Genomic DNA, 9,602 nt, shown 5'->3' with positions numbered 1-9,602 from the left:
TAGTTGCTGGGGATTAGGGTTGAATGTTGGTTGGTTTTGGGTTAAGATTTTTGTGCTAGGTATAATTGCTGCTAGGGTTTTGCAAGGTTTTGCATGTTTTTTTGGTTGAAAAATTTGGATGCTATGTTTTGACATGGCCAAATGCAAATTTAGAAGAATAGATAGAATTCTTGTTTTATTTAGTTCATTTAAAGGATAGAGTTTGCTGATACGATATTTTTTATAAATTAAAACAGTGATTGGGGTTTTGAAATTTTGTTGCTGAATCATAAATAAATTGTTAACAAAAATAAAGCTAACAAAAAAAGAGTGCGTTGTGTGATTGACTGTTATCATTCTTTATTTGTAGATGAAGAATTATTCAATGATATTTGTTTTTTTATCACGGTGAAAAGTTTAAAAATGATGACATTGAATCAAGAATTTATAAACCGAACAATATAGAAGTGTTAATGAGAGTTGAGAAGGATACGCTGCACCGATATAACACCACATAACAAGATGGGTTAATGTCTGTGAATTTTGGGGATTAAGATTTATACAAATAGAACTAGCGACTATTTTAACATAATATAGTGAATATATCTTATCAGCTTTCATTTAGGTATACAACTGTCAATAACAAACTATCTTACAATATAGCGTGGAGATTAATTCAAATTTTATGTTTATCGTAGTTAAATTTTTGTGTTTTATATAACAAATTTCGAAGTACCACTACTAGAAAACTAGTTATTACAGACAGATATTTCCGACGAATTTTATCCCACGGAAATACAAAAGGAATTTTAGAGAAATTTTTTGTCGGAAAACCAAAAAAATGGATTAGCATAAATTATAGAAAGAAAAAAATCCGTCGATAATTCCATCGAAAAAATTAATTTTTTTTCCATGGAAAATGATTACAGACGGAAAATCCGTCTGTAATTAAATAGACAAAACGGTTCATTTTATTAAATTATTACAGATAAAAAATCCGTCTGTAATTTAAATTTTTCGTCAGGAAATATTGAGATAACCCTAATCTTATCTCTATCCACTCCATCCATATATACTCTACCCATATCAAATGAGCTTGTTCCTCTCTCCGTCACCGAGTTGCTTCTTCTACTAGGGTTTTCTCTTCCGCCATTGATGGCATCACCCTAAGCTCCCGCCCCTTCTTCTCCACAGGCATTGCTCTCAGATCACTTCCATTCCCCAATTCCGCTCCGATTCCGTCATTTCTAGGGTTCTCGTCGATCCAGGTAACCTTCTTCTGTTTCTAAGATCATTGTTTCTGGATTTCCGAATGTTAGTTTCGCCTACGCTTGTTTTTGCTGCGTCTTGAGGGATTCGTTGATTGGCAATGCATCTGGCGCATTCCGCATTTGACGTTCGCATTTCGTTGGGTTTTCTATTTTTACCGATTGTTCTATCGTTGTTGTTGTTGTTAGATCAGAAGAGTAGCTACGAGCTGAAGCTGAAACTGATTTGAATTATTATGTTGTTCAGATTTGCGGCTTTTTTTATTTTATACTTTTTTCATTCTCGATGGTATGTTCCCTTGGGATTGGAAGAATGGAAGTCATGGCAAGGTTTCTAGCTGGGAGTTTCTCCCAAACCATTGCAGGTAGAAGAAGACCCTACCTCTGAATTTCTATAGTTGTTGTGATTGTGCTTTATGCTTGGGCATTGTTTGTTGTTGGAATTAATATGCTTAATCAAGAACTTAAATTATTGCAAGAAAAACAAAAAATGAATATATGTGTCAGTATGATTTAAAAAGTACTGTAGTGCTGTTTGATTCATGTAACCATCCCCATTGGTGGGACAATTCTAAAAGTAGGTGAGTGTAAATGTATTTTACTCAGATATCTATTTATGTATTGCTGATGTATTCAATTTCTGATCAATGTCATCTATTCATGCATGGCTTTGGAAGATGACTTTGGCAGGTCAGCTGCTGAGTATATTTGCAGAGAACTACGTGAGGCAGATGAAGCAAATTTACTTGATGAAGAAGGTTCTCTTGACCTTTTAAATTCAATTCGTGGATTGGCTTGAGAGATATTAGTTTTTAAATTATTATGAATACTAATTCTAATTCGTTTTTAAACTCCCTGTTTATTTATTTATTTGGCAGGAGTGTTTGGAAGTGCAGAAGGAGAAGGCCTTCTGTATTGGCACCACTTGGGGTAATGATCACCACATGTTTGATACAATGACTGTGATGTCTTTTACCTTCATTTTTATCCCTTTGTTCTACGATACATTACATTACAAGAATGTGTTTTATTTTATCCCTTTAGTTTTTCTATAAATTACTTATCTTCATATTCAGTGATGTGCATTTTTAGGTCCTGTCTACAAGTAAGACATTTTTACCATGGTCATCTTCAATAAATGCTTGTATGGGTTCACAGACTATATTCTCTTGCTCATTGTTGTCTCCTTTTTTCTCCTCTTAAAATATTTGATATTTTACACTGTGCTAACTGATTTTAATTATTTAAGCATATACTTAAGTAGTTTTTTTTCTTACCAGGCACATGCTTATGATAGTTGATAATGAAGAATTTTATGAGCATGAGAGGCCACTGTCACTGAAGGATATCAGAAGCCTTATCATTATATTGAGACAGGTAAGATTATTATCTATCCTTGTAGGAAAGATTGAGAATTTTATGATTGAACTCCTTAGAGAAAAAAGGTTTGTTAACAGATACAGAGTTGGCACCTAAATAAGGTGTATTAAATTTTCATTATATATATGAGACCAATATGTCATGCCTTTTCTAAATTGTTGGTCTTAACTCTTAAGCCAAGGATATAGTGTAAAGCTGCCCAGGGTTTCTGCTAAAATTCCAATTACAAATGTATTTGCAGTTACAACTTTTTCATGACAATTTTCGGTTTGTGCAGGCTTTATGGCAGCTGCTGTGGGTAAATCATACCACAAATCCTAATTCGTTGAAATCTGCTTCAGCCAATTCAGCTAGTAAGAGGCAGTCTGTTGAAGCTATTCAACAGAGGGTTAGCACTGTGGTTTCTGAGCTTCTTTCATAGGTAGAGATAATCCATAGGTTGCATATCTTTTTTTTCCCCTCCTTTTTCTTTTTTACTATTATTCTAGGAAAATTATATTCTTAGATCATTTATGTGGCAAAGGGTGTTTCTTAGGGTTTTGCTTTAAGCTAGGGTGTTGTTTATAGCTTATTTGCTCTATTCCTCTGAGAATTTCAGCAAGTGTCTATCACTAATAAGCAGTTAGACTGGATATCTTCTACTCCCACTCTTTCATCTCTAATTGCTTTTTTGATTTTTTTTTTTAAATTATTTGGGTTTTCTTTAGTCTTATAATCTGTGTTATGGGATCTTTGTTGCTCCTGAAAGCGAAATCCATGTGCATTTGCTATGAGTAACCTTACAATACAATGACTTTTTTCTCACTTGTGTTTTGATTTACTTCCCTAAGCTGCAAGATTGGAACAACAGGCGGCAGTTTACATCCCCCGATGATTTTCATGCTGATGGGGTGAATGACATTTTTATCTCCCAGGTATTTTTATTATCAATGATTTTTAAGGTTATATGAACAAAAGTTTAGGTTGCTAGTTGTATAATCCTTTTCCCATAGGCTGTAACAGAAAACACACAAGCAAACGAAATTTTGAAACAGGCCCCTTTCTTGATACCATTTACGAGAAGGGTTAAAATATTCTCTGTAAGAATCTACTCTGCTTGAATTTTATTTGGATAATGGTTACCTCTGTATGGTTGTTTTGCATCATTATTTTTTGGAGTGATCTCAGTCAACCCAATTGTTGCTCTGATTGAGATCTCTAAGCCTTATCTTGAAAGAATTTTTTTACCATTAAGACTGACTTTATCTGTTTGGGTTCTACTGTTAGTATAATGAAGGAGCCTTGTTAATTCTATTTTGTTTCGTGATTCATGGTTTCTATGAGTTTGTATGTAATATCTTTTATTTGACAGGTTGGGACTCCAATTTGTATTCCTTCTAGAGACTTCATTGACATTGGCCGCATTGCCTCCATTGAAAATAACCACACGCCAGTTGATTATGCAAAGAAAGGGCCGAAAGGAGCTATTAAGGTACATATGCCTACAGAAAATTGATTTTTCAGATCTTAAACAAAATATACTACAAAATATCTTAAACAATTTCTACCTCATGACATGATGACTGAGTTCTAGCTTTTAAGTCTCTTAATTATGGTTACTTTTTTTGCAGTTGCTATATTTCATACTTGAAAGAAGTCTTACGGGAATGTTTTTACTTGTTTAGGAGTCTTTGCAGTTTTTATACTGTTTATTCACCAATGATTTGCCTCAAGATGAATGAGCAGCCGGGAAAATCTCTTGGAGTGATTGGCCTTGGTGGACTTAGTCACATGGCTGTTAAATTTGGAAAGGCTTTTGGTTTGAATACAGTGTTTAGCACCAGCATATTTAAGAGAGATTAGGAAGAAAGGGTTTAAGGGAGTTGAGAATGGGGATAATGCTGTTTTGGATTGTTTTTCACATGAACAAATCACAAAACTTGCATCACATGGGGATAATGGACATAATGGCATTTTCCCTCTGAATCCTAATTCATCCAATCTATATCAGAGGTAACATACTAATCTTGCCTAAATTTATTCTTTTTGCAGTTTATCAAAGTTTATTTTGAAATAACTGATAGTTTATCAGGTCCTGAAAAAAGAAAAAGAAGTATTCTTTTCTATTGTTCTAACTCCAAGCTGATCTTCAGCACCAGTTAACTTGACATGATCTTATTGGTGTAGGTTTCATGAAAACAGCATTGTCAATTGTATGCTAGAGTTGCAAAATTTAAAAAACAATCTTGTTCTAGGATTATGCAAGAAGCTTCAAGCTGCTGGATGGCCTATAGTTTTGCTATCAAGGGGGAACGGATCAGATAGAAATGTCACTGTTGATAATCTTGGCAAAGCCAGATTCAGAAGTTGTTGGTCTTCCTTGATGATGAGGTATTGTCATAAACTCACAATGTTCCTGTCATGAATCTTGGATATGAAAAAGAAACTATCTCAATTGTTTAGAATTTAAGATAGATCATAAGGTTTTAACTTTAGAAACACAGCTTGATTTCAGTGCTTATATATACTATGTCGTACTATATATCCTGTTGTCCTAGAAGGAATTGAAGGTTTTAGGTGGTGCTAGAAACTTGAATGAGTGCCGCCTAAAATGTAGCCAGTCAATTAACTATTCCATCAGAGTATATACTCCAAAATTAATGTTCAAATGTTTTTAATTCTTGTTACTGTACTATTTTTATACTGTTTATGAATTTATTTGAATATTTATATCATATTAAGGTCAAATATTTATATTCAGCATAATATATCATATTCATTCACAAATTTGTCCGAGGTTGCAAGCTCACAAGTAATCTTTTAATTTGACGTTGTATATGATATAAATACTAGGAGCCATTAGTTGTATATGATAATTTATGATTGAATTTGCAGGTTTCTGAAGATATTCTTGTCGAGAGAGTAGTAGGGCGGAGATTAGATCCTATTACTGGAAAGATATATCACTTGAAGTATTCTCCTCCAGAGATAGAAGAAATTGCAGCACGGCTTTGCCACCTTAAAAGTTCTGATATTGTTTATTGCTCCTGAACATTCCTTTGCGTTATTATTTTAGTTTGTAGATTTGTTCCATAATTGATATTTTTGCTTGAACAACATTTTGTATTGCAGAAAATTCTCTATTTTAGTTATTGAAGAAGATCGTTGAATTCTTGAAGTTGTAATTTCTATATCCATATGATGTAATTTTGGTTAATCTGTAATATCTATTGATCCTTCTTGGTGCTGTGGTGGTTGTGATTGAGATCTGGAATTTGATTCTTCTTCTAATTCTTCTCTGCTAAGTTGTTCAATTTCTATTTTGTGCTTAATTTTTTCTTCTTCCTGTGCTAAGAACTTATTTAGAGTGAGGTTAGTATTTGTTATGCTGTTCAAACATTTTTTAACTTTTAATATGGTAAAAATGATAAGTTTCTGTACAAACACTTGAATTCTAATAATTGTAATTGCAATTTTGAATGGCATTTGCAAATTAAAATACATAGGAGTTGCCCTGGTGTGTTCGAAGATGTGGTGAAGCAGCTGGAACAAGCAGAGATTATAGTTGAGAAGCTGAGATTTCCAAGAGAAGCTGAGATTTCACCTGAGAGATTGTTGGAACTGAGGTCTAAACTGATATGGAGATTTTTGGTGTTTTCCAATTTCTGTTTTAATATGGAGAATAACACAGCTTTTAGTATCGTTGATAGTTTTAGTATGGTTGAAAAATATATTGAGGATTATAGTTGATGTATCAATACATTTTCTTTATGCTTTGAATTATATTGACTTGCTTGTTTATTATAGTACCTTTCTTTTAGTTTGATAATACGATAAACTTGTTTATTTTTTGAAATATTATAAATATTTGAATATAAGTTAGATGAAAATTTGTATTCATTAAATTTATATTTATTTTGTATGAAAACAAGTTTATTTTGTAATTAGAAAAATAAAATTTTATTTTACGTTACTGACGGATTTACAGACGAATTTTCTGTCTGTAATTAGAGTGTGGGATGACTTTTCAAAGTTTAAATTACAGACGAAAAATCTGTTGGAAAATTCGTCTGTAGTTACAGACGGAAAATCCGTCTGAAAATCTGTCTGTAGTTACAGACGAAAAATTTGTCTGAAAATCTGTCTGTAATTATAGACGGAAAATCTGTCTAAAAATTTGTCTGTAATTACAAAGAAAAAATCTGTCGATAACTGGTAAAAATCCGTCGGTAATTTTCTGACGGAAAAAAAACTGTCGGTAAATAATTTCCGACGGAGTTTTTACAGAGGGACAAAATCCGTCAGTAATTTTATCGGTAACTAAAAATCCGTCTGTAATAAAGACTAAATCTGTCTATATTAATCCATTTTCCATTTTCTAGTTGTGTACTACACCGTACTTCATAAACTAATTCGCATAGCAAACAAACTCTTCAAAATAGAACACACCAAAATTGAAAAGTTTAGAACAAACTGAAATTGTGTTGTGTTTTTTTTAGTTTATGACTTATTATTTATAGATTTTTTTAAATATTTTCTTAAATGATCATATACCTTTTTCTTCGTACTAGAAAAATTCAAAAATAAAATATTAAATACAAACCAAAATAAAAAAAAAAGACACTAAATGATGCGTGTTTGATTTCTGAATTGTTCTCTTTATTTTTGCTTAAAACCTTGTTCTTTTTCTTATATCGAAAACAAATTTTTAACTAGCATTTGCAGTTGATTGGATCATTATTAATAACGTGATTTATTTTCTGTTATAGCCAACAGGTACCTTTTCAAGCGCTCTTCAAATTTTGTTTATAATGTTTTATTATTTTTAAATATGTCTCAATTAAAGGAATGTGTTCAACTATCCATTATTTACTGTCCATAATTATTATTATTGTTATATGTTTTTTTCTAATTTTGATCATAATTTTTTTTAATTTGACACGAAATAAGTATTATTTATATCAAATTTAAAATTGAAATTTTATAATATATTAAGTTAAATTATTAATCAATCAATTAATATAATTAATTAAATATTTATTATTACAAATAATTATAAAATTATTTTTAGACTCAACATACCGCAATAATTATTTTTTGGTCAAAGATAGTCCAATAATTAATTTTGTTTTTATTAATACTAATCTATATAGCTGACTAAATCTTTAAAATGATCTTTTAGATTTATCTCTGCACCAATTTCACTCATAAATTTTTAGTTGCACCATTTTAGTCTTCGAGATTGAACTCTAAACTCTATTAAAGTCTCAAAGTCTATTTTCAACCTGAGTCAGCAAATTGGAGTGCTGATTGGCAAGTGACTGCCACGATAGATGTAAAAACGACTATATGACATGGAACATACCTCAGACTTCAGACAATACTTCTTAGACAGATTAGTTTTAGATTGTGTTGATTTATGTGTGGGTTTCAGAATTGACTTAGGCTTAGACTTAAGTTTGACGTTGGTGAGTTCTTGATTCTTAGAACAAAATATATGCTCTTGGACTTAAGGTTTGGTTCTACAATTAATTTTGGATCAGCACAGGACTTATGATCAGTAACTGGAGGGGACAAGTTATGATAAGCATGGATAAAAGTGTTTGTAATGACCCTGACTTCCTTACCAACATCTCCTACTTGATCATCAGCATATACCACAACCTCTTTTTCTTTTAGAATCTCAGGTGTTGACACTTCATGTTCAATGAACACATCAACCAGACAGTTATTTTTCTTAGTAAAAAAAACACATCTCCCTTAACTGTCCATCATTGTTTAACCTCCTGAGTCCAACTTTTAAACTCCTATCCGGAACAAGCCACTAACATTCCTTCTTTTTGTCATACCCAAACCTTTTATAGTAATTCCTAATATAGAAAACATCTAATGTATCTTTATCAATATCACCCAAATAATTTTTTTTATCATGAGAATAAACCATTCTTTCTTCTTCATATTTTTCAAAGCTATCCCGTGATGGAACATAATGTCAATTAGATTTTTCATCTGCATCAGAAATAAAAATTGTACATGTTAACTTAATAACCATGGTCAAAATTCAATAATCAATAGATTGCATTTTATGGCTGGTAAAAAAAAAAATTTCTGTTTCATTAAGCAAAAATAGAGCATGTTTAAAATCCATCTCCTAACAGAACAATATATAAAATCTTAAACCTTTATTAACGATGAAAATATCCCATCACAAACAAACAGAAAGCCAGCTGAACCCTTGAAAATCAAGCTATGATTGTCAAAAAAAAAAATGTCACCATGTACTCACCTCAATAACAACAACAATGGTGATTTTTCAATAATGACACTATGAATTTTACGGCGACACTAATAGTCCGTAAAACTATCGAACTCGCAAATCCTAAACCATCGCACTAAGCCTTTATCATTGTCAGAGGAAGAGGGAGTCTAAATGTTCGGTGTTAGAGAAAGAAAAAAGAAGGCTGTGAGCAATCAAAACACATATGTTTCTAACGTTTTGTTCTTTTCATTCATATAAAACGGTGACTTTTTGCTCTCTTTAGGTGTCAAAATTTTAAACGATGTCGTATGGCATATCCACCATGACAATTACTTGCTAGATCAGCATTTTGATTTGTTGACTCAGATCGAAAATAAATTTAAAAAATTTTATGGAGTTCGAAATTTAATTTTAAAGACTAAAATAATACAATTGAAAATTCAAGAATAAAATTAGTGTAAAAATTTAATCTGAGAGACTATTTTAAAAATTTAGTCTCTTATAACTATTTATAGTAATGCTAATGAATCTGTTTACTGTGTTTAGACAATTTCAGCCTCATGACTCTCTCCTCTCTTGGCATAAAGTTCTATCTCTCTACACACATAGTATCATAGCACTACTATTTTTCTAAAAGAGAAAAATGCTCATACTTCTAAAGCACGTTCAATATGCGCTTGAAGAACATTTCTATCTACTCATTTATTTAAATAAAAGATATTACCAAAACTATATAA

The 9,602-nt window shown here is 31.6% G+C and overlaps 1 protein-coding gene and 1 long non-coding RNA gene across 3 annotated transcripts; both read left to right on the top strand.

The window, feature by feature from the left end:
- The first annotated feature begins 1,070 nt into the window (after nucleotides 1–1,070).
- LOC107477912 (uncharacterized) lies at nucleotides 1,071–2,494 on the top strand. Its single transcript, XM_052258619.1, has 5 exons — nucleotides 1,071–1,247; nucleotides 1,495–1,612; nucleotides 1,925–2,005; nucleotides 2,126–2,177; nucleotides 2,340–2,494. Exons 2-5 carry the CDS (start codon nucleotides 1,534–1,536, stop codon nucleotides 2,383–2,385), a joined length of 258 nt encoding a protein of 85 aa, XP_052114579.1. The 5' UTR covers nucleotides 1,071–1,247; nucleotides 1,495–1,533; the 3' UTR covers nucleotides 2,386–2,494.
- A 961-nt stretch (nucleotides 2,495–3,455) lies between these two features.
- Nucleotides 3,456–5,625, top strand: LOC110279032 (uncharacterized). Of its 2 annotated transcripts, none has more exons than XR_002371875.2 (5): nucleotides 3,456–3,541; nucleotides 3,979–4,098; nucleotides 4,292–4,619; nucleotides 4,794–4,997; nucleotides 5,502–5,625. It is a non-coding gene; the product is annotated as an uncharacterized LOC110279032 (long non-coding RNA). The 2 variants fall into 2 exon arrangements; XR_002371878.2 differs by having other exon boundaries at nucleotides 4,238–4,619.
- Nucleotides 5,626–9,602: the final 3,977 nt, after the last annotated feature.

This window comes from Arachis duranensis, chromosome 3, assembly GCF_000817695.3.
Source record: "Arachis duranensis cultivar V14167 chromosome 3, aradu.V14167.gnm2.J7QH, whole genome shotgun sequence".
Lineage (NCBI taxonomy): Eukaryota > Viridiplantae > Streptophyta > Magnoliopsida > Fabales > Fabaceae > Arachis > Arachis duranensis.
The sequence above is the reverse complement of the archived record's forward strand: the minus strand, read 5'-3'. Positions and strand labels throughout refer to the sequence as shown.